This window comes from Hyperolius riggenbachi, chromosome 5, assembly GCF_040937935.1.
Source record: "Hyperolius riggenbachi isolate aHypRig1 chromosome 5, aHypRig1.pri, whole genome shotgun sequence".
NCBI classification, from domain to species: Eukaryota; Metazoa; Chordata; class Amphibia; order Anura; family Hyperoliidae; genus Hyperolius; species Hyperolius riggenbachi.
In genome coordinates, this window is record NC_090650.1 from 276,881,414 (window position 1) to 276,907,064 (window position 25,651).

At 43.6% G+C, this 25,651-nt stretch overlaps 1 protein-coding gene across 3 annotated transcripts in view; it reads left to right on the top strand.

The window, feature by feature from the left end:
* The window catches only part of CDKAL1 (CDK5 regulatory subunit associated protein 1 like 1), a 1,042,481-nt gene that overhangs the window by 604,434 nt on the left and 412,396 nt on the right, over positions 1-25,651 (top strand). For all 3 annotated transcript variants that reach the window (XM_068236967.1, XM_068236968.1, XM_068236969.1), the window contains exon 10: positions 7,406-7,551. In XM_068236967.1, coding sequence (XP_068093068.1) covers positions 7,406-7,551 — 146 coding nt within the window. The remainder of the gene's footprint in view (positions 1-7,405; positions 7,552-25,651) is intronic.

Consider the following 25,651-nt stretch of genomic DNA (forward strand, 5'->3'; position numbering starts at 1 on the left):
AAATAAAAATTGCCTATTCCTACCATCAAATACCAAGTGATGCTTTTGTTGCCCAGGTGTAGGGTGGCACAACTACAAATAGGGTGGCACAACTACAAGGGAACTGGACATTGTTAGCTGGGAACGATGCTTTGCTTTCTTCTGATATCACCATTCCATTCCATTTTTGTTCCACAAGAACAGTGTCATCTAGTATGTGAAGGGTGATATATATGATAAATTGTAACGTTTGCGGAATCGTTTTTGTGGTCAGCGCACGAGATGCGCACTGACACAGCGAAAACCTTCCACATGCGTATAATTGGGTGAACCCAGACTAGGTGCAATGCACCAGCAGAGGGCAATTCCCACCGACAGATGGCGCTGTGGAGTGCAGACGAGTACAATTGCTGCACGGCCACAGATGCCAGATGGGGATTGTACAGATCAAGACAATGCGGGGCTGAACAGCCCATAAAGAGAAAGAGCACAGGGACATGACGAATGTGTGTTCACCAATCTAGTCGCGACCCTGCGACGGTGAACACACATCAGCAGAAAGGCGATCGCCAAAAGTGACACAAGACAGACTAGAACAGAACACAAGAGAAGCAAAGGCACAGCAAATACAATGAGAATGATAAAGAAAATAACAAACGCTAACTAAACGTGAGCACCGCACTCATTCGCAACAGCGAACGCGTTTATAGCGCGGTCTCCGCGTGTTAAGCACAACAGAGACAAGCACGCCTAACTAACCACCGACAGACAAACACGAAACAAAGAACGTGAACGCTTGCTTAACGGTTACCTCACCGAGCCTACAGCAAGCGCCCGTATCAGACAAGACAGACAAACGAGAAACAGGAACTAGGCAGAAAGGATCCACCGCTCTTCCGCCAGAGCAAGTGTGATCCAAGCAGGAACACAGATCAGAAAGATCCACAGCCGCTAACGCTACCGGCTAGTGCGATCTAAACAAGACAGATCAGATGAGGTAGCCGGAAGCAACCGCAGCTCCAGCTTACACTCCAGAAACTAGATCAGAAGGATCCATAGCCACTAACGCTAGAGGCTATTGCGATCCAGGCAAGACAGATTAGACGAGGTAGCCAGAAGCGACCGCAGCTCCAGCTTACACTCCAGAAACTAGATCAGAAGGATCCACAGCCACTACCGCTAAAGGCTATTGCGATCCAGACAAGACAGATCAGAAGGGGCTACCAGTAACTACCGCAGCGCCGGTTAGCACCCCAGACAAACAGAACGATTTCCTGTTGACCACCGCTGGGACAGGACAATCGCAACAGACAAACAGATATGCAATCCTAACTGCACTAGGGAAACTGCCCAGTGCAGTCCCAAGAAATACTCTAAGATAACTTTAACAAGAAGTAGCTTGGCTGACACTCTAGGAGTGTTTACTACAAACCCTGAAGGAATGACCAGCAAAGGACTCTGGGAAACATAGCTCTTTATACTGCCAGTCATCAAAGGAGGCAGGTAGGGGATTTGCATAACGAATGTATGCAAATTCCTTAGCAGCAGAACAGACCAGAAACTTGCAATAGAAAGACAGGTCTCTCTTCCAGAGACCTGCAGCCCACAGACTAGAGGAATGGTCAAACAGCTGTCTGACAGTGCAGCCAGCTGAGCGGATCATCACATAAATAAATAAAGCTGTTTAACGCTGCATTTAGTCTCGTATTGGCCAGAAAGACAGGTTTTGCAAGTATGGGGTTCTGCTATCTGACCAATATGCTTGGAAGAACAAAGAGAAATCGAGAGCCCAATATGGTGTAGTATTGTTAAGTTGGTTGTGGTTTAAAGCAAAATATTAAGATATACTCACAAACATGGGTTACCCATAGGCAACCACTTCAAATGCAGGTGGGGAGTATTAGAACCTGACCCCACTCAGGTTATTAAGATGTCGCTCTCTGTAGATAGGAAACGGGGTAGCACCCCTCCACCGAGGGTGGAATCAAGATTTCAGCAAGGCTTGGTGTACAGAGGCGCCAGAGTAGAATAAAAATGTTTAAAAACCGTCTAAAAGAGGGGGATGTTCAGGTGGACTTACCTCCCTCAAAAATATAGAACTCAATTGAGTAACAATATATCAATACAAAAAATGTTTTTTTAACTCCACTTAGTGCAACGCGTTTCGCAGGTGTGGTCCTGCTTCATCAGGCAAACAGGAGTATAACTCAATGGGTCTAGATGCAGAAGTGAGCGCCTCTGTATCTAGACCCATTGAGTTATACTCCTGTTTGCCTGATGAAGCAGGACCACACCTGCGAAACGCGTTGCACTAAGTGGAGTTAAATAAAACGTTTTTTGTATTGATATATTGCGACTCAATTGAGTTCTATATTTTTGAGGGAGGTAAGTCCACCTGAACATCCCCCTCTTTTAGACGGTTTTTAAACATTTTTATTCTACTCTGGCGCCTCTGTACACCAAGCCTTGCCGAATATCTGACCAATACTTTGTCGCATATTTTGAATAAAGGGCACTTCCCCACTGCCAATGCCCAGGAGATGGCGGCTTTAATCTCATGGTGTGACTTTGGAAATAATTTTAATAACAGTAGCACTCACTGTTATCTGTTTCCTCATAGGAATACATATTACTTTTGCTGATTTTCACAGAAAGTTAAAGGAAAAAAGATGCACACCATCACTGTGAGAAAGTTCTTAGTAAAAAGAATGCCACAAACCATCCATCAAAAAAAAAAAAATAAAAAAAAAATCAAAGTAATCCAGATAGTGTGAGCTATCCCAGTTGTTGTGATCCTCTGGGGTGTTTGTAAAATCTTGACTGAAGATCCCTTGACACCCTGGTTGTCATGTCTCATGCTTCCCAGAACAGTAATTGCGACAAGACCTGGTAGAGATGTCTTTGTTTCCCCCTAGGTGTTCCTACTGACCTTTGTAGGTAATGTGTATGTTGGAGCTGGGGGAAATTGAAGGGCTGGGGTGTTATGGAATTTCCACTCATTCTTTAAGTACCCCTCAATGGTATGAACTCTCTGAGTTGGTACTGCACAGGTGGCAGAACTCCAACGTAGGGGCTCAACCTTTGTGGCTGTTATCAGCCTGCATAGGGAATAAGGGGTTAATAACACTTGGTCAACAAGATGTGCTCGCCAAAAGCAATAGAAATGACCCATCAATGTGCCTAAAAGTAGCATTCTAATGTACAGTTAATGTGCAGAGCAACAGGTTTAATGACCAGGGCAGTTTCTTAAATAATTATTTTAATCTTATCAGGATCTGTTTCTATTTTGGCCCACATTGAAGTGAACCTGTAAAAACTGAATTATGTAGTCATTGGCAACATTTTTTTGCCACTAGTCAATAGTCTCTCTGTGGCTACACCCTTTTTATGACAGCACCACTTAAACCACTCTTTAAAGAAAACAAAAAACGATGTGGGTAAGTCTAAAAGCCCTGATCTCCATGCTTGTTCAAGATTAGTGAATCATTTCAGCAAAAGCTAAACGTTCATTGCTATAATAATTAAATGTATTTTCACTGACAGAACTTTTTTTGTGATTTATTAAAAATGACCTTTACTTTTCGGTTTGCTGCCTGCTATGCCTCTCTAGATGTGGTAGATGATTCCAAACATGCTTTCTTGCAGCCATGATAGCGTACATAACTTTACAAAGGGCATAGCATTTTGCAGAGCTGAGCAGACATCTGCAGACACACCTAGCTAGTACTGATGTACTGTACTACTTTCAGCTCCCCATCGAGGTATTTTTCCCTTTCGTCACAAAAGTTTAGATATCCCTTAAGGAATGAATACATAAGAGGGAAATAAGAGCAAGGATGCAAGCAAAGTTTGCATATTTTTAAAATTACAGGTTTTCTTTATTAAAGAGAAATCTCTACTGTGTTACAGATTGCCACAACTATAGATGGATGTTGTATAATTAATTTTACAATTTACTTTACCTACTAAAATTATCTTTACTTTATAATCTGCACCCAGATAAGACATTCTAAATTACACTTCTTTGCAACCTCAGCAATACTTGTTTCCATTGTTGTTGTCATGCAATTATTCACAAACTCCCACCTTAAGTTGACCATATACTTCTCGATTTTTCCTATTGATTTTCAGCTGAGTTGATCATTCAATAGGTGGGTAGGGATAGTGCCAGAGGGAATCAGATCCACATAAGTTGATGCCATGCTGGACTACTTCCAGCAATGTTGTCCATAGCTGCCAGCCCTAATGCATCCATATAATATTGAAATGTCATGGTGCAGTGGTGGAAGATGGGTTGCGAGGATCAAAGTGTGGAACTTAGTCCAACACTTTGATCCAAAGGGGCTGACGCTGTGCCAGATTTTTTCTACAACAGCGCCACCCAGTGGCAACCATTTTTCGTGTGTCTGACTATATCTGACATTGGACCTATGCTGGAAAAGGCCAATGTCGGACATGGTCCAACACAGGATTGGAATGGGCTAATGGTTGACCTCCGCTGTCTACTAAATTCTTATTGGAAAAGTTGGTATGGCAGAGTTTTATATGCAAATAAACTCAAAGTAATCAAGCTGAGTTTTCCTAAAAAAAAAGTGGATATTTCCTTTAAATGAGGTACATACGGTTTTTATTATTTACTATTTATATAGTGCTGACATCTTCTGCACTGAGTAAGTATTTAGTCTTGTCACGATCTGTCCCTCAGAGGGGCACACAATCTCATCCCTACCATAGTCATGTGTATTGCCAGAGCAGCACATCTTACATTGAGCAGTGCAAGTTAAAAATCCCAAGCGCACACTATGCCCGGTAGTGCTGCATAGTGGGTGCTCCTAAAGTTGCACATGCTCTCTTTAAAGTAACAACCGCTCCTTCTAGAGCGTGATGTAAACTAGCTTTCATACATTTTTATAGCATACTGGCAGTTCTATATTGGCCAATGGTTCTGTCACTTATATGCACACGGGACCAATGGCCAATCCAGAACAGCCAGTATGCTAGTACGGCGCTGCTATTGGCACCGAAGGTGATTCGGGGGGCTTACCAAAATTGTATGCACAGTGTGACAGGCAGCATTTTGGGACAATAAAAAAGCTAGTCCACATCACACGTTAGGAGCGGCCATATTTTAAAAGGAGCACGCATAACTTTTGGAGCGCACGCTACGCAGCACAACTGAGCAATAGCATAAAAAGTACCAAAAGAGTAGGTGAAAAGTGCTCTCAAATTTATTCTGGGTATTTTTATGCACTGCGGGCTATGCTCTGAACAGTTTTGTCGGCCGCTACCACGATTCATGCTCAGGGATACCGCTCCGGGCTGTTTTTTTCTACCCCGAGTAGTAAACACAATGTAACAAGTGGTGAATTTTACACAATCTCTGGCTGTCCTCCAGCTCCTGCACAGTCAGAGAGAGTGAGGCACATTTCTCACTTGTTACATTGTGTTTACTTAAATGTATCTATCTAAACTTTGGATGCGTCTGCATTTCTATCCACGGAAGTTTAAAGCTCTGTTTGTAACCCTTCCAATGCTGCTCTAGTAAAAGAAAAATGCTGGTTGCATATAATATGCTGTAAATAATGTTTTAGAGCAAAGTTGAAATGCAGGGTTATATTCCGCTTTATTATGCAGCCTAGCATGCTAGCCTATGGGTTCAATTAACATGCTAAAAATGTAATAAGAATATATTGGTGTTCTTCTAAGTATTCTGTACTGAACTGTAAAGTAATTCTCTTAAGTGTTGGTTACCTGGCTGTCTGTATTTGCTGCAAACAGCATCTTCTAATGCATGCACAGTCATTAAGTTTTAAAAGCTGAAGAGGATACAGCAACAGTGATGCATACAATGGGCTTGATTCACAAAGCGGTGCTAACCTACTTAGCACGTCTAAAGTCTTTAGACGTGCTAACCAGGGTGCTAAGTAGGTTAGCACCGGATTTCTCAATTGAGAAAACCGGTGCTAACCTACTTAGCACCCTGGTTAGCGCGCCTTAAGACTTTAGACGTGCTAAGTAGGTTAGCACCGCTTTGTGAATCAAGCCCAATAGATTTGCCTAAAGCCAAGATTATCAGCTGGAGACATGGCTCATAACTGGAGACATGGTTCATAGCCAAAAGGTGAAGCCCAATATTGGCTTGCTCTCCTCTGATTTTTAAACAGCCTGAAGTGCTTTAGAGAACCAACGTTTGAATAAAGTACTTTAACCCATAAATGCATTGGTACAATTAAATCAGAAATGCAATTTTCTCTTAAAATAACACAATTCCCTTTCTCTGTGTGGCTCTGATTTATTATACCAGATTTGATTGTCATTGTGCAGGTGTTCATGAAGCAGCACAAATACAGCTGGGTAGCAACATTTCATATGATTCAAAAATATCAATGTAAGCGTGTAAGCACAACAACAAAACATGAGCTTTAACTAGCATTCCATGAAGTTCTTTGACATTTAAAATAATGTTTAGACGATAAACTAAGATCCACTTATTTTATACCTATGAAGTGGCAAGTAATGTTAATTTAATCATATAAAGGGGTCACAGCTTTACAACCTTCCTGGCAATGTTCTGTTCTCATGTGGTCCAGAACACACATTCGCATGAGGGTCCTATGTGCCCAACCAGGTGTGATCTTTCTTGTACATGTGCAGGCATGAACTCCACATCACTGCATCAGCATGCATCCACTCACACACTTCAACCATGACGGTTTCATGTGGCAACCTCTTACTGTATGCTCTGCAGCTCCAAGGGTGCCATTGTGCCCCCCACCGTCAGCCTGTGCTTAAGGTTGCAGGCTCGCCTGTCTGCCGGTGCGAATCCTCCTGTGTCCTGCATCTTTCTCCATTGCCACTGGAGGTGCCTGTACCCCGTAACCCCGCCACAGTCACAGGGACATTTATTGGAAATCTGTTTGCAGTGTGTGACAGGTAATAGATCCCTCTCTGATCTGATTCATTCAGAGAAGCATCTATCAGATGGTTGAATCTGGTGGCCATCTGAGAATCGGGTTCAGGCAGCAACCACTGATAATATTGCAGACAGCGCACGACAATATTACCGTTACGTTCACCATCAGTGTACTGAGCATTACGCAGTTACCGACACCTATTGTTGGTCTGGCTAATTGCGTAAAGTATGGTACACTGCTTTCAGTAGTAATGGTAATATTGCCATGCTGTACCTGTGCATGGCAATATTACCGGCAGGTAGTGCATCAATCATAATGTATGGCCACTTTTTACGGTTTGTGGACTCTTGGTTTTTTTCATTTTCTGATCTGTTTGCGACTGAAAGTATTTTTATTTTCTCCACACTATGGGTCACCTTTATTGTAATTGCTAAATATGTATCAGTCAAAATTTGTGTCCATATTAGTGAACGAGTAATCTCAGTTAACGCTTGTATTTTTGTATTTTCCAGGAAATGGCAAAGATCTTGAACCATCCCCGCGTGTACGCGTTTCTGCACATCCCAGTGCAGTCGGCGTCAGACAGCGTGCTTATGGATATGAAGAGAGAATACTGCAAAGCAGACTTCAAAAGAGTGGTGGATTTCTTGAAGGAGCGGTATGTTTACTTGTGTGCTGAGTGAGATTAGCAGGGCTTTCTTCCCGCATCATCTGAAAGGTAGCATGTTCCTATCACTCTGCAAAAAGAAGAAAAAGAATCTTCAAGGTTCTTAAATTCTTAGGAACAAAGCATTCATGTGGTTTTCATATTCCTCAGAACATTTTTCATCCCTGGGAGGCATACGATTTTTTTGCTGTAAATATTTCATTTTTATTCTGCTTGTTCAAGTAACAGTATGAGGGAATCTGAATACAGATCGGTGCAGGTGTATACTTTATCCAGGCCATGTATGCTTGTGGCAATAGGGAATGCTTCTGAAAAACACTGAAAGCATAAGACTTTAATAGAGCTCTGGCAGTTCAGTGTAGCAGCATCGGGGGAAGATCGGTCCCCAGAGCTAGAAAGGTGACAGACTCCGCAAATAAACATGTCAGTTTACGTGCCATCATATCTCAGCATTGTCTGCAGCTACATGACTGATACGTCATGCGTTTGACTCTACCGAGTTTGCTTATTTATCTCTGAGGGGAAAATGTGCTAGTACAATTACTTTGTAATGTGGCTTTATCTTCTCCACATGCTGCAGTATTGTCATAGGTTCTGAGTGAAGCTGTGGATATATCAATATCAGTATGATGCACTCTTCTGTACAAAATAGAAGTCTTCAGTAGGGCTAAGCTCCCAAGTTACGCGCAATTTCGATTTCCGAGTTTCCGTTACGAAATCGGCTTGCTGTTGCAGAAATCTGTATGTGGAATAACGCATTACCAAGGCTCGGATATTTTAAGCCAATCACAAGGCTTGGAAGCATTGGACCAAACACAGAATCAGTATTTTACAGCACAAATTGGAATACCGTACAATTTTTAGCCCAATCATCATACTTGGAAGTATTAGGCCAATTAGAGTATTCTGCAGTCTACAGTGGTTGCCAATCGGGAATTCAGATTGCGAATAATAGCACACATCTGCCAAAAAATAGCAGATTTTGCAGATAGCGGATTCTACATTTGTTTTTGTTTTGTTTTTTTACAGTCAACTATCTTTATTGACACAAATATGCCTAAAAACACATTTTGTGGAGAACGGGAAGGCACTTCTGGGAATGTGGATTTCCATCAGAAAATCAGCATTTCCGACTATCCCCAGTCTTCATTCTAATTTTTCATTATATATGCAACTCAAATCCGTTAGATAGGACAATTCCAAACGACCTGTTTTGATTTCAGATGATGCTTCTGTAGCTAGATTTAACTGCAAGTCCTTTGAGTAAGGCTGCGGTTTGGTCTGGTGTCCTCATGTTGTTGTTGGGGATGCAAATGCTTAGTCCAATCGTTTGTAATGCAGGAAATAGTTCTTGACTTTCAAAGTGATTAGGGATTAATTAAAGAGACTCTAATGCCTCCTTAAAATCCCCTTTTTATTTTAAAAACCTATTAAGTATGTTTGCCCTTACTAAAACGCTGCATCCCCACGGCTGAAATCGAACTAAATTTCTTGGTCGTTGATTTTGCTGCCGTGTGTGCTTCCGTGAAAGGCAAAGCTTTCAGCTGCAGCTCTGCCTCTACACACGTCTATCAGCGCGTGTCTCCGCCTCTCCCCTGCCCCTCAGTGAAGGAAGACTGAGAGGGGCTGGAAAGAGGCGGCAATCCACGCTGACAGATGCGTGGAGAGGCAGAGCTGCAAGTGAATGCTCTGCCTCTTACTGAAGCGCTCCCCGTAGTGTGCCCCAGGGAGTTTGGGGGGATTTATTTAGATTTCAGCCGTGGGGATGCTGCGTTTTAGTTACGGCAAACATCGTTAATAGGTTTTTAAATAAAAATGTGATTTTAAGGAGACTTAAGAGTCTCTTTAACAACTGCTAATCACAGGGAGAACGCATAAAACAAGTTCATTCAGAGTACCTATACAGTAGTGGGGAGACATTTGTGCTGTTAATGCACTCAAGTGAAACTGTGAAGAAAGTGTGTCAGTAGGCAGTTGGCCTATGGCCTTCCACATATCTTGCAACTAGCATTACCAGTCACTACTTGTAAGAGATCACCAGTCTATATTTCCGTTACAAGTACATAGACAGGTCCCGGAGACTTCTTATTCGCCAGGGACTTAAAGGACAACTGAGCCGGGAGGGATGTGGAGGCTGCCATATTTATTTCCTTTTAAGCAATACCAGTTGCCTGGCTATGCTGCTGATCCTCTGCCACTAATGCGGTTAGCCATAGACCCTGAACAAGCATATGCAGATCAGGTGTTTGTGACATTGTCAGATCTGTTGCTGCATAAACATCTTTCTTTCAGTTCTTTTTCATGATTGGTTCCCAGGTTCTTCTCCTGAGGCATGCAAATGTCCGGGTGCACCCTCTTTAGAGAGGACCAAGACCTTTGAGCACCTATAGGTAGGGAGTAAGCCCTTGACGTTCCAAGACACTATTCTCATTCATCAAAACACCACAGATGGCCACGAATTCAGAAGTAACACTTAACTTTATATGTATAGTGGCATGTAGAGATGAACCCTCCCCCCACCCCAACAGTTATAACACATCAAGTACTTAAAAAAAACAATAATGCAGTACACCAAAAAGAAAAGTTTGCCTTTTTTCAAAACACACAAAACCTGTTCAGAGACTTCTCTTCTTCCCTGACGACCTCACTCTCCTTAATGGCCGAGTCGGGAAATCAAACAGCCACTTTGTGCACGGCATGTTAGTCATGTAAAGCTAAACAACACGTTGTATAGAAATCAGGATTATTGGAGCAAGTGCACCTTTGTCTCCTATGTGGACAGAACAGTTTAGTGTAATTTTTTTTTTTTTTTTTTTGTAACACTGTTTTTATTGAAAAGCAGAAAATACAAGCAACACCTTGCACAAATACACATCTGAGTAGAGAGATTATATAATATGCATATTTTACAGAACTCACAATCTATATTAGAAACATAATTGCTAACTTAATGAAAACGAAGAGGAATCAGTACCACCATTGTTTGCCATGAATACAATATGATATGGTGTGAACCAAAAAAGAAAACAAAAACGTCATGTGACATCAATCCGTCTAGGAAATGGTAAAGATCAAAACAGAGCAGTAGTGTTGTTAGAGAGGACCATAACAGTGGAGTAAAATACTTATTAGCAATATTAACGATGAAAGAAAAAAAGAAACATTAGAAAGGGAAAAAAAGAACAATATAAGTAGGTCACTTGAATTGGTCTGTCCCTAAAATCAGGTCGTACAAAGTATAACGGGTATACCCGGTGGGACATCATTTATAAAGTGAATCTCCCAAGTATCCCATATTTTATGATATATTTGTTCTGTATCTCGAAGTAAAGCAGTAAGATATTCCATCAATTTAGTTCATTGGATTTTATTTATAACAACAGATATTGAAGGTGGAGCTACATTTTTTCCAATGGTAAGCGATAGCTAGTCTAGCAGCTGTTAAAATAGGCGTGATGAGGCGCATGGAGTGCCATTTAATTTATGGAATGGATTTGCTCAGTTACATATGAAGGTCCCGCTTATCTAAAGGTAGCCATATATATAGCGATTCAGATTCAATCAACAAAGCGATCAACTTTTTTGGGTTATTAACTTCTGTATAGTTGATCGAAAGTTGATCGACTAGTAGTGACCCACATACTACAAGCGATTCCTATGCGATTCACCTTCACTAATTGATCTGACCAATGTTGTGTCTCCATGCTCTGAATGCAAAAATCGATCCAGTGATATGTGAACAGTAAGTGATTCCTGTGCGAGCAACCGATATCTTGCATCCTGCTCGATCAAGTAAGCTGGTCGATTCGACATGAAATCAGCCATTTTTCATCGATTAGGAATTCTGGAACACACTCGACCCTCTCTCGATTCTTCTCGATTCGATAAAATGATTGAGTTGAATGGTCGATTGTACTGCAAAATAGCTAGCAGTATTGGCATCTTAAAGAGACCCTGTAACAAAAAAAAAGTTCCCCCGGGGGGTACTCACCTCGGGAGGGGGAAGCCTCAGGGTCCCAATGAAGCTTCTCCCTCCCCTGTAGCCGCAGGCAGTCCAGCGCTGGCTCCATCAAAGTGTCCTGAAATCCTCCCTGGACAAGCCTGATAAGCGCTGATTTATTTACCTTACCTGGCTCCAGTGGAGGCACTGTTGCGGCTTTCCGCCTCGGAGATAGGCGAACATAGCCGATCTCAGTCGGGTCCGCTCTACTGCGCAGGAGACTTGCGCCTGCGCAGTAGAGCGGCCCGACAGCGATCGGCTATTTCCGCCTATCTCCGAGGCGGAGAGCCAATACTGTGCCTGCGCTGGACCCGGGAAGGTAAATATTTACATCCCCGCTGTTCGGGAAGCTTTATCTCCGCCGCTGTGGGACCGAGGAGGACAGGGGAAGCCTCAATAGGATCCAGAGGCTTCCCCCACCCCAGGTGAGTACCCCCCAGGGGACGTTTTTCTCGGTACAGGTTTTCTTTAAGACTTTTGGTATCAGAGATTGTATCTCAACCTAGAAAGGTACTATTATTGGACAATACCAAAAAATATGCTCAAGAGTACCAATAGCCCCACATTCCCTCCAACGACAATTAGGAACATCTGGATATATTTTTGACAGAACATCCGGAGTTCTATGCCACCTCAAAAGACATATATATAATCTTTCACTTGTGTACACATAGAGGCTAATCTAGCATTACTTCATATATCATCCCATTCATCTTGAGTAATGGATTGACCAATAATAGATTCCCACCTGGTCATGTAAGCACAGTTTAGTGTAAACTTAACAGCAGGGAACAATTTTTCCATCATGCATTATTGGCATTCTTCTCTAGGGTGAGTAGGGCTGCAACTAGTGCCATGCAACATTCTTTGCAGGTATTCCTGGGCTTATCCGGATCTCAAAATAAGTGCACCTTATTATCAGTTATTCTCAGTATTGCAGGATAAACTAGCGCAAACTGGATCTTCCTGCTTTGTAGAGTTATGCATATCAGAGCAAACACTCTCCTTCGGCAGTATACATCTGCAGAGAAGTCATTTCACAAACGTAACTGCGCATCTCGATGTGTCAGGCTTTGTTGTCTTGAATAAAACACTGCAAGCATACTTGCCTTGTCAGCATAGTTTATGTAACGTGCCATGATCATGCGGGGATTGTCTCCTACTTGTTTGCCTCGTGTCGGCCCCACCCTGTGCGCTCTTTCCTTACAGGGAGGGGGGAAAATTTCTCCCCCCCTCCCCTTCCTCACCTAGTACATGTTCCCAATCGGTATCCTGACCGCATACATGAAATAAAGGCACCTGGAAAAAAGGGTGAAGGGGATTGCCGCTAGTAAAGTATCACTAAAGTTAGCAAAATTCTAATACTGCTTTTCCATAGTAAAATATTGGTAATATTTACAGATATTTTTCTATGGCTAAACCTAGCCCTACTCTAACGTATAACCCTTCCCTGGTGGTACCTTATTCCAAGACCCCCTTAACCACTTCAGCCTTAAGCTGTTTTCACTTTATGCATCCGAGCAATTTTCACCTCCCATTCATTAGCCTATAACTTTATCACTACTTATCACAATGAACTGATCTATATCTTGTTTTTTCCGCAGCCAATTAGGCTTTCTTTGGGTGGTACATTTTGGTAAGAGCCACTTTACTGTAAGCGCATTTTAACAGGAAGAATAAGAAAAAAACGAAAAAAAAATATTATTTCTCAGTTTTCAGCCATTATAGTTTTAAAATAATACATGCCTTCATAATTAAAACTCACGTATTGTATTTGCCCATATGTCCCGGTTATTACACCGTTAAAATTATGTCCCTATCACGATGTATGGCGACAATATTTTATTTGGAAATAAAGGTGCATTTTTTTCGTTTTGCATCTATCACTATTTACAAGTTTAAAATAAAAAAAAATATAGAAATATTTCATCTTTACTTGTTGTTGTTGTTTTTTATTGTAATGTTGTTGTTGTTGTTTTTTATTGTAATTTTTTTTTATTTTTTATATTAAACATTTGATTTGGGTATTTTTGGGAGGGTGGGATGTAAACAGTAGTCTTAGAGTGTAGACTACTCCAGCAGTGGCTGGACAGTGTAATGGTTAAGGGCTCTGCCTCTGACACAGGAGACCTGGGTTCAAATCTCGGCTCTGCCTGTTCAGTAAGCCAGCACCTATTTCAGTAAGGAGTTTCTTGGGCAAGTCTCCTTAACACTGCTACTGCCTACTGAGTGCGCTCTAGTGGCTGCCTCGCAAGCGCTTTGAGTCCGACAGGAGAAAGGCGCTATACAAATACTGCCATTATTATTATTATTACATGTGTGTTGAGTTTTATTTTTTATTTTTGTTGTAGTTTTACTTTTTGGCCACAAGATGGCGGCCATGAGTTTATTTACATGACGTCACTCTAAGCGTAACATACGCTTAGAGAGACGCAAGGGAGATGCAACAGCCAGAAAAAGGGAAGCTTCTGAGAGAAGCTGACACTTTTTCTGCGGGGGGAGAGGAATCAGTGATCGGGCACCATAGCCCCATTCACTGATTGCCAGGCTAACGATCCGCGGCCGGGAGCGCGCGGGCACATGGCTTTCTGGGCGTAGCTAGTACGTCCAGGAGGCCAAAGTAGTGCAATGCTCTAATTTTGCAAATCTGCAAGCCGATTTTCATATGCACAAGGCTGTCTGCAAATATTCCCCCCCTAGCTGCTTTTACCTTCATAGGAGCCGCGATTTGTGGCAAAGAAGGTAAAATGCAGCAGCCATCATGCGCCTGGATTTCCATCTTATGCCGCCAAATGCAGCTTTTATTTTAGGCACCTGAGGAGGGGCCTTTTTTCCATTAGGGCTCCTGTGCCCTCTTTTCCTGCTTCGGTCCTGACCTCCCCTGCATTACTGGTGACACTACTGTGTTCAGGAGCTTTGCAATTGACTCAGTGCTAAGTGGTCATTAATTTTTTTTTTTTTTTTTATTCCATTTTGGACATAGACTTTAAGAAATGTTTTCATTATTAAATTCAGATTCGAGTTTCATTCTGCCAAATTTCAATGATCAACTTTTTTTTTTAACTGATGTGAAGCAGCAGCTTAGCATTTGCAATGGGGTACTCACATTGTCACAGAAAACAGAAATCTAGTGCAAGAATGTGATCAATGGTGATAATAGATTCTCATATTTTGCATTGTACAGTGAAGTGTTTTGTAGCTGTTATGCCCTGTTATTGGAAGTGTGTAGCCGATATATGTAATGGCAAAAGAGCGAGTGTTCCATTGATACTGACACATCATCACTTATAGAGACAAGGTTAGCCTTCATAACTTATTAGAGGTTTCACCTCTTGTGAGTTATTGCTTTACTCCTTTCCCTTACTTATCAGCCATTATACAAATTATAGAGTTTGTTTACTATTGCACATAATCTGTCAATGTAGCTGCTTCTCATCCATCTCGCTGCCTGTGGTCTTATCCATGTGTTTACATATCACGGTGCCAGGCTGTAAGCTAATCTTTGTAAAGATATCCAATCTGTCAATATATGCTTTGTACGGCAAAATGCACTGTGAGGTAAGATGCTATTTTTGACACTGATTAATTGCATCGTGTATAAAGGGAAAACATTTTGCTAATATCTGGACAAAAAATTGAAGCAGGCTTATACAATTAGAGCTGCTTAAAGATAATTCAGTTACAGCACATGTTGTATGTGAATTATTTGTTTAAATATGTTTGTAATCTGTCAGCCATGGATGATGTCACCAAGTCTATGTGAGAATGCTACATAAGCAGAATGCGAGTGATCTCAAGTATCACAAAATAGCTAAATAAAGCCATTGTTGGTGATTAGTTTCTCCAGACTTTTTCTGTTGAGCAGCCTCTTTTGTTCTTTGGAGAGGAGGTAATGAGCAGAGCTACTCTGCTGTGGTAAACTTAATCACATACAACATCAACCCTTAAGCAGGCCATACACTGGCTCGATTCGCGGCCGTTTCAACAGCAGATTCGATCCTGGGATCGAATCTGCTGCCAATCGTTCGCGGTAAACGCAGCCGCCGATCCGATTTCCTCCCGAAATCGGATCGGTCCGTCGATCGCGCCGTGCGGGAAATTACCCTCGATCGCCCGCGGGTAAAGTGTGCGCCGCTAGCGGTGGCCGATCTGATCAAGTATACATTACCTGAGGCTGGCTCCCGGGCGTCTTCTCCGCGCTGCACGGCTCTGTTCCGGCTCCATCCATCCCGGCGCTTCCTGTGTCACTGCAGTGACCAGGAAGTTCAAATAGAGGGCGCTCTATTTGAACTTCCCGGTCACGGAGTAACACAGGAAGCGCCGGGATGGAGCCGGAACAGAGCTGTGCAATGCGGAGAAGATGCCCGGGAGCCAGCATCAGGTAATGTATACGGGGGGGGGGCAGGCGGCAGGAGCAGCTCAGCAGATGGTGAATCGGTTTCAGGCTGAAATCGATTCACAATCTGTTTGCAGTAAAGGCAGCCATACGATCCCTCTCTGATCAGATTCGATCAGATAGGGATCTGTCAGCTGGTCGATCTAATGGCACATCGACCAGTGTATGGCCACCTTTAAAGATCTAAAGCCTCAAACACACATAGAAAACTGTTGCTGGGTGAGGATTGGGACTCTGAGCGCATGGGCAACATTTCAGGGCCGATGCTGTACAGCCGCGTCACTAGCCTGCAGGTTAGTGACATGTTCTGTTCCTATGGGATGGGGGGCGACAGTGTTGCAGGATGATGGAACACTGCAATATACAATGGGGTTTAGGAGGCGCCCAATACAATAAGAGTAAAATCTCTTGTAATATAATACATATGTTGACTGATATTCGGCATTTCCTAAACCTTGTTGTACTATTTTGTACACCTCCAAAGGAGGTGATAGTTTCTTATTAATTCCTTGAAGATCTGGTTACAAGTATTTGTATAATCCCCCAAAAAATTCAAGAAACCAAAGTTTAAGATGAGCATTATACTTTGATGTTCCAAAAAGTGCAAAAGAGTACACAAATGTTCATTAATATTCAATCCATTAATCCATCCATAAAAAAGGCCTTTGTGAGAAATATAGTGCAATAACGAATTTAAGGCAATAAACAATTTGTTAAAGTGGATCCGAGTTAAACTTTTACTCATTGCATAATTATGTTTCTTTCGTATAGTTTATAGAGCGTTCCTCAAGCCAAATACTTGTTTTGTTTTAATACTTTAATTCCCTATAAACTAAACAAGCCTCGCCCACGGCTTTTCAGAGAGCCTTGGCACTGTAGCGAGGTCTTATGGGAGCTCAGTCTGGGTAGGAGGAGGAGGAGGTTACTGGCCATTGATTTCAGAGGCAGAGGGGAGGAGGAGTGGGAACTGAAGTTACACACAGGCAAGCTGATAGCATCTCCAGCCCTCAGCCTGTGACAATGTGACAAACAGAATATTTCTACCCTCATTGTATCACAGGAATAAATAATCATAAACGTTAGAAGCGGTTTTCAGCTAAATATGCTATGTAAACTATCTAAACTTTAGATAAGATATATAGACAAGTTACTTGTTATAGTTTTTCATCTCGGATCCGCTTTAACCACTTCCCGACCGCCTAACGCACAGAGGCGGCCGGGAAGTGGAGCCCTGAAGGACCGGCTCACCCACAGAGGCGGCGGTCCTTCTAAGGGCATGGGCGGAGCGATCGCGTCATCCGTGACGCGATCCTCCGCCGGCTACTGTCACCGCTCGCCCGCCGCAACATCCCGCCGGCTATACGGAAGCGCCGGCGGGATGTTAACCCCGCGATCGCCGCATACAAAGTGTATAATACACTTTGTAATGTTTACAAAGTGTATTATACAGGCTGCCTCCTGCCCTGGTGGTCCCAGTGTCCGAGGGACCACCAGGGCAGGCTGCAGCCACCCTAGTCTGCACCCAAGCACACTTTCTCCCCCCCCTGCCCCAGATCGCCCACAGCACCCATCAGACCCCCCCCTGCCCACCCCCCAGACCCCTGTTTGCACCCAATCACCCCCCTAATCACCCATCAATCACTCCCTGTCACTATCTGTCAACGCTATTTTTTTTTATCCCCCCCCCCCTGCTCCCTGCCCCCTCCTGATCACCCCCCACCCCTCAGATTCTCCCCAGACCCCCCCCCCCAGACCACCCTCCCCCCTGTTTACTGTATGCATCTATCCCCCTGATCACCTGTCAATCACCCGTCAATCACCCGTCAATCACCCCCTGTCACTGCCACCCATCAATCAGCCCCTAACCTGCCCCTTGCGGGCAATCTGATCACCCCCCCACACCAATAGATCGCCCGCAGATCCGACATCAGATCACCTCCCAAATCCATTGTTTACATCTATTCTCTCCTCTAAACACCCACTAATTACCCATCAATCACCCATCAATCACCCCCTATCACCACCTGTCACTTTTACCTATCAGATCAGACCCTAATCTGCCCCTTGCGGGCACCCAATCACCCGCCCACACGCTCAGATTGCCCTCTGACCCCCCCCCCTTATCAATTCACCAGTGCATTAATTACATCTGTTCTTCCCTGTAATAACCCACTGATCACCTGTCAATCACCTGCCAATCACCTATCACCCATCAATCACCCCCTGTCACCCCCTGTCACTGCCACCCATCAATCAGCCCCTAACCTGCCCCTTGCGGGCAATCTGATCACCCCCCCACACCAATAGATCGCCCGCAGATCCGACATCAGATCACCACCCAAGCGCAGTGTTTCCATCTATTCTCTCCTCTAAACACCCACTAATTACCCATCAATCACCCATCAATCACCCCCTATCACCACCTGTCACTGTTACCCATCAGATCAGACCCTAATCTGCCCCTTAGCGGGCACCCAATCGCCCGCCTACACGCTCAGATTGCTCTCAGACCCCCCCTTATCAATTCGCCAGTGCAATATTTACATCTGTTCTCCCCTGTAATAACCCACTGATTACCTGTCAATCACCTATCAATCACCCATCAATCACCCCCTGTCACTGCCACCCATCAATCACCCGCTGTCACTGCCACCCATCAATCAGTCCCTAACCTGCCCCTTGCGGGCAAACTGATCACCCACCCACACCAATAGATCGCCCGCAGATCCGACATCAGATCACCACCCAAGCGCAGTGTTTCCATCTATTCTCTACCCTAAACACCCACTTATTACCCATCAATCACCCCCTGTCACTGCTACCTATCAGATTAGACCCCTATCTGCCCCTAGGGCACTCAATCACCCGCCCACACCCTCAGAATGCCCTCAGACCCCAGCCCTGATCACCTCGCCAGTGCATTGCTTGCATCTATTCCCCCCTCTAATCACACCTTGAGACACCCATCAATCACCTCCTGTCACCCCCTAGCACACCTACCCATCAGATCAGGCCCCAATTTGCCCCGTGTGGGCTCCTGATCACTCGGCCAAACCCTCAGATCCCCCTCAGACCCCCTTCCGATCACCTCCCCAGTGCATTGATTGCATCTATTTTCCCCTCTAACCACCCCCTGAGACACCCATCAATCACCTCCTGTCACCCCCCTAGCACTCCTATCCATCAGATCAGGCCCAATACAACCTGTCATCTAAAAGGCCACCCTGCTTATGACCGGTTCCACAAAATTCGGCCCCTCATAGACCACCTGTCATCAAAATTTGCAGATGCTTATACCCCTGAACAGTCATTTTGAGACATTTGGTTTCCAGACTACTCACGGTTTTGGGCCTGTAAAATGCCAGGGCGGTATAGGAACCCCACAAGTGACCCCATTTTAGAAAAAAAGACACCCCAAGGTATTCTGTTAGGTGTATGACGAGTTCATAGAAGATTTTATTTTTTGTCAAAAGTTAGCGGAAATTAATTTTTATTGTTTTTTTTTCACAAAGTGTCATTTTTCACTAACTTGTGACAAAAAATAAAATCTTCTATGAACTCGCCATACACCTAACGGAATACCTTGGGGTGTCTTCTTTCTATAATGGGGTCACTTGTGGGGTTCCTATACTGCCCTGGCATTTTAGGGGCCCTAAACCGCGAGGAGTAGTCTAGAAAACAAATGCTTCAAAATGACCTGTGAATAGGACGTTGGGCCCCTTAGCGCACCTAGGCTGCAAAAAAGTGTCACACATGTGGTACCGCCGTACTCAGGAAAAGTAGTATAATGTGTTTTGGGGTGTATTTTTACACATACCCATGCTGGGTGGGAGAAATTTCTATGTAAATGGACAATTGTGTGTAAAAAAATCAAACAATTGTCATTTACAGAGATATTTCTCCCACTTAGCATGGGTATGTGTCAAAATACACCCCAAAACGCATTATAGTACTTCTCCTGAGTACGGCGGTACCACATGTGTGGCACTTTTTTACACCCTAAGTACGCTAAGGGGCCCAAAGTCCAATGAGTACCTTTAGGATTTCACAGGTCATTTTGCGACATTTGGTTTCAAGACTACTCCTCACGGTTTAGGGCCCCTAAAATGCCAGGGCAGTATAGGAACCCCACAAATGACCCCATTCTAGAAAGAAGACACCCAAAGGTATTCCGTACGGAGTATGGTGAGTTCATAGAAGATTTTATTTTTTGTCACAAGTTAGCGGAAAATGACACTTTGTGAAAAAAAACTATTAAAATCAATTTCCGCTAACTTGTGACAAAAAAATAAAAACTTCTATGAACTCACCATACTACTAACGGAATACCTTGGGGTGTCTTCTTTCTAAAATGGGGTCATTAGTGGGGTTCCTATACTGCCCTGGCATTTTAGGGGCCCTAAACCGTGAGGAGTAGTCTTGAAACAAAAATGACCTGTGAAATCCTAAAGGTACTCATTGGACTTTGGGCCCCTTAGTGCAGTTAGGGTGCAAAAAAGTGCCACACATGTGGTATCGCCGTACTCGGGAGAAGTAGTACAATGTGTTTTGGGGTGTATTTTTACACATACCCATGCTGGGTGGGAGAAATACCTCTGTAAATGACAATCTTTTGTTTTTTTTACACACAATTGTCCATTTACAGAGGTATTTCTCCCACCCAGCATGGGTATGTGTAAAAATACACCCCAAAACACATTGTACTACTTCTCCCGAGTATGGCGATACCACATGTGTGGCACTTTTTTGCACCCTAACTGTGCTAAAGGGCCCAAAGTCCAATGAGTACCTTTAGGATTTCACAGGTCATTTTGAGAAATTTCGTTTCAAGACTACTCCTCACGGTTTAGGGCCCCTAAAATGCCAGGGCAGTATAGGAACCCCACAAATGACCCCATTTTAGAAAGAAGACACCCCAAGGTATTCCGTTAGGAGTATGGTGAGTTCATAGAAGATTTTATTTTTTGTCAAAAGTTAGCGGAAATTGATTTTAATTGTGTTTTTTCACAAAGTGTCATTTTCCGCTAACTTTTGACAAAAAATAAAATCTTCTATGAACTCACCATACTCCTAACGGAATTCCTTGGGGTGTCTTCTTTCTAAAATAGGGTCATTTGTGGGGTTCCTATACTGCCCTGGCATTTTAGGGGCCCTAAACCGTGAGGAGTAGTCTTGAAACGAAATTTCTCAAAATGACCTGTGAAATCCTAAAGGTACTCATTGGACTTTGGGCCCTTTAGTGCAGTTAGGGTGCAAAAAAGTGCCACACATGTGGTATCGCCGTACTCAGGAGAAGTAGTATAATGTGTTTTGTGGTGTATTTTTACACATACCCATGCTGAGTGGGAGAAATATCTCTGTAAATGGACAATTGTGTGTAAAAAAAATTAACAAATTGTCATTTACAGAGATATTTCTCCCACCCAGCATGGGTATGTGTAAAAAATACACCCCAAAACACATTATACTACTTCTCCTGAGTACGGCAATACCACATGTGTGGCACTTTTTTGCAGCCTAACTGCGCTAAGGGTTCCAAAGTCCAATGAGCACCTTTAGGCTTTACAGGGGTGCTTACAATTTAGCACCCCCCAAAATGTCAGGACAGTAAACACCCCACAAATGACCCCATTTTGGAAAGTAGACCCTTCAAGGTATTCAGAGAGGGGCATGGTGAGTCCGTGGCAGATTTCATTTTTTTTTGTCGCAAGTTAGAAGAAATGGAAACTTTTTTTTTTTTTTTTTTTTCCTCACAAAGTGTCATTTTCCGCTTACTTGTGACAAAAAATAATATCTTCTATGAACTCACTATGCCTCTCAGTGAATAATTTGGGATGTCTTCTTTCCAAAATGGGGTCATTTGGGGGGTATTTATACTATCCTGGAATTCTAGCCCCTCATGAAACATGGGAGGGGGTCAGAAAAGTCAGAGATGCTTGAAAATGGAAAATTTACTTTTTGCACCATAGTTTGTAAACGCTATAACTTTTACCCAAACCAATAAATATACACTGAATGGGGTTTTTTTTATCAAAAACATGTTTGTCCACATTTTTCGCGCTGCATGTATACAGAAATTTTACTTTATTTGAAAAATGTCAGCACAGAAAGTTAAAAAAATCATTTTTTTGCCAAAATTCATGTCTTTTTTGATGAATATAATAAAAAGTAGAAATCGCAGGAGCAATCAAATAGCACCAAAAGAAAGCTTTATTAGTGACAAGAAAAGGAGCCAAAATTCATTTAGGTGGTAGGTTGTATGAGCGAGCAATAAACCGTGAAAGCTGCAGTGGTCTGAATGGAAAAAAAGTGGCCGGTCCTTAAGGGGTAGAAAGCCCTAGGTCCTCAAGTGGTTAAGGTGACGTCGACTTGTTTTTGATCATGTAGACCTTTTTTCAGGCCTTTATAACAGTCTGAGCAGCACAAGCTGTGACAAAGCTAACAAGAGGTACATATCATCTGGGCAAGTCCAAAGCCAGGTATCGCCATCCTAACAATGCCATAGCAGCACACTGCACAAAGGCAGGCTGACCTTCCCCCGCCCCTTCAGAGATAGATCGGGATCACATTATTTGTAAGGCTCTGCACAATATGTAATAGTGCTATCCTATATAATAATAGGCAACTGTCCCTGCGTACAGCAGGGACCGTTGTCTCTGTGTAGCTGGGTCCATGCTTTTTGCTACTGCGCATGTGTGCCTCACACAGGCAGGACAACAGGGACAGAGCCAGGCGGCCATGTGAGTGGGCGGCCGGCTGTGCGGCGGGTGCGCGCATACGCGACGGGCAGGTGCGCACAGGCGCGCGTAGACAGACCTAGCCTGTTTTTCAACAGGCTAAGGTCACTAGTAGATAATAAAGCTGTAGGGCCCTACCAGTAGAGCAGTTGTGCATGTGGACATACCTGATGGCTATTACAGCATTTTAACTTTATAGACGATTGCAGCATTAATTCAGCTTTTCCACCTCCGTCATGGTACCTACTATTCTGCCATTAATTTAATTTGTTTGGCTGTTCTTCATCTATACATAGTTTTCAAATGTTCTTCCGGTAGGTGGAAGGGAACATTGATTTTTATGAAAGAAAGAAAGAAAAAGAACAGTTTGTGCTCAGAGGCAGTACAAGGCTTATTCATCTGTTTTCCATTTGTGGGAGCTTGGAGTAAACTCTTATAAATGGCTTACAATATCCCATCAATAGATGAAATATTCCATTAATAGAGAGGTTTTAAGCCCAAACAAATCTGTTTAGTCCAGCCACCCAGCTTGAAGATCTCAAAACAGGAATTATTAATGCTCATACATCTGATGGAAGAATTAGAATCCCTTTTTAGCTTCTTCATGAATTAACTTTAACCTGCTCTGTTTAGGGCGCTTCTTTGTACATTTTGCCGCAATCATTTCAAATGTAACTTGTGCATGTAAAACCTACATTTCATTGCTTTAGTAGCCCTAAAGAAGACTTGTTTGTTTATCATAAATAAAATTGGTCTGGCAATCAAATGCACTTCCTGATCATTTTGAATGAACCCAGATTCATGATGCATGCAATTAGTATCACATTTGCATGCAAGCTAGGATTATTAGCATCTTATTGACCAATAGTAGGTGTAACAAAACTGCCCCCCCCCCTTACATTGCACTTGTAAACAAGTATAGATTTATATTTTCTGCCCCTTAGTCAAGTATGTTGAGGCTCCCCTTCTATTTGCTACAGTGCCCCTCCCACTCCATGTGCAGCCCCCTCTTCTATGTGTAACATATATGTACAGCAGCCCATATCTCTCATGTACAGCGCCCTTGGGTATCAGCTTCTGGTTGAATGTGTTGCTCCCCATTTGCCTTCTCTTTTAGCTGTAGCAACCCCTATATCATATTCAGGTGCCCCCTTAGGCTGCAGCTGCCCAAGACTCGGGCCTTTGTGGCCTTTTTTAAAAATCTAGCCCTGCTAGTAAAAGCTCAATGAAAGGTGTATATCACCATTTCTCAAATCTGTCCTCGTGACTCCCCAATGGTGCATGTTTTGCAGGCAACCTCACCTATGCACAGGTGGGGTAATTAGTGCCTCGGCGACATAGAATCCACCTAGCTAAGACACTAATTACCCCACCTGTGCTTAGGTGAGTTTGCCTGCAAAACATGCACCATTGGGGAGTCACGAGGATAGGTTTGAGAAACACTGGTGTATATGATAATGAAGCAGAGGAGAATGCATGTTTGCTCAAATGTTGTATGCTATATTCCACACTTCATCTGTTCAATCCCCTAGGGTTCCCTTGGTTCAGCAGCACCGTGTACCTGGGAATCTTCCAGGCCTATCTCTTTCTCAGTAGTTCACTGTTGCCATCTTCAGTTGGCAGTACCCTGGCAGCACCACACTGTCCCAGGAAATACCTCTGCGCTTTGTTTGGCTCAGCAGCACAGCATACCTAGATGTCTCTGCAAAGTAGTGTCCCGTGAAATGCCACCACTGTATTCCTGATTAAGAAATGCACCTGCAAATTTTGTACCTCAGGTTTTTACCTCAGCAGTGGAGTAAGTGCATTGAATGCATGGTAAAATTCAATGGGGATAATTCTAAAAGAACAAGAAAAAAAAAAGATATTTGGGACAGTAGTATCAGGCGGTGCTGAACTCCAGGTGGATGGAGATGCTCTGAGAAGTGCTAATGACGCTGAGAAAGATGAGGTACTGAGGTGGCTGTAGAATCATCAGTCAAGCTAGGAGAGACGCACTCCCTGTGTCGCTGGAATAAAGAGACTGATAATGAGGAGCCTCTGCAGAGAGCGATAGTGAGCTAGCTGGGATGCCATGGAGTGTAAAGACTAGAGTGTAGGAAAGGTGTAGGGGATAGGGGTGTTTCCTAGTGCTTAAGGCCCCCCCATCAACTCAGATTTCTATCATGCATATAAAAAGGTAAAAAAGGACATTATTTAAAGTGGAACCCATGATTGAACTTTATCCCAATCAGTAGCTAATACCCCCTTTCCCATGAGAAATCGTTACCTTTTCTCAAATAGATCATCAGGACATCTGTATGGCTGATATTGTGGTGAAAACTTTCCCACAGTGTGATGTGAGGACCATGGTCTGTGCACTTCTATGGACAGAGATCACCTGACAAGACTAAAAGCAATCACCAGCGGGGAGAACAGGTCACTATCACCAGTGGGGAGAAGCTGGTAGCTGTCGCCAGTGGGAGGAACAGGTAGCCATCACTAGTGGGAGGAGCAGGTAGCTGTTGCCAGTGGGAGGAGCAGGTAGCTGTTGCCAGTGGGAGGAGCAGGTAGCTGTTGTCAGTTGGAGGAACAGGGTAGCTACCACCAGTGGGAGGAGCAGGTAGCTGTCGCCGATGGGAGGAGCAGGTAGCTATCACCAGTGGGAGGAACAGGTAGCTATCACCAGTGGGAGGAGCAGGTAGCCATCACCAGTGGGAGGAGCAGGTAGCCATCACTAGTGGGAGGAGCAGGTAGCCGTCGCCAGTGGGAAGGAGCAGGTAGCCGTCGCCAGTGGGAGGAGCAGGTAGCCGTCGCCAGTGGGAGGAGCAGGTAGCCGTCGCCAGTGGGAGGAGCAGGTAGCTGTTGCCAGTGGGAGGAGCAGGGTTACTACCACCAGTGGGAGGAGCAGGTTGCTGTCGCCGATGGAAGGAGCAGGTAGATATCACCAGTGGGAGGAACAGGTAGCTATCACCAGTG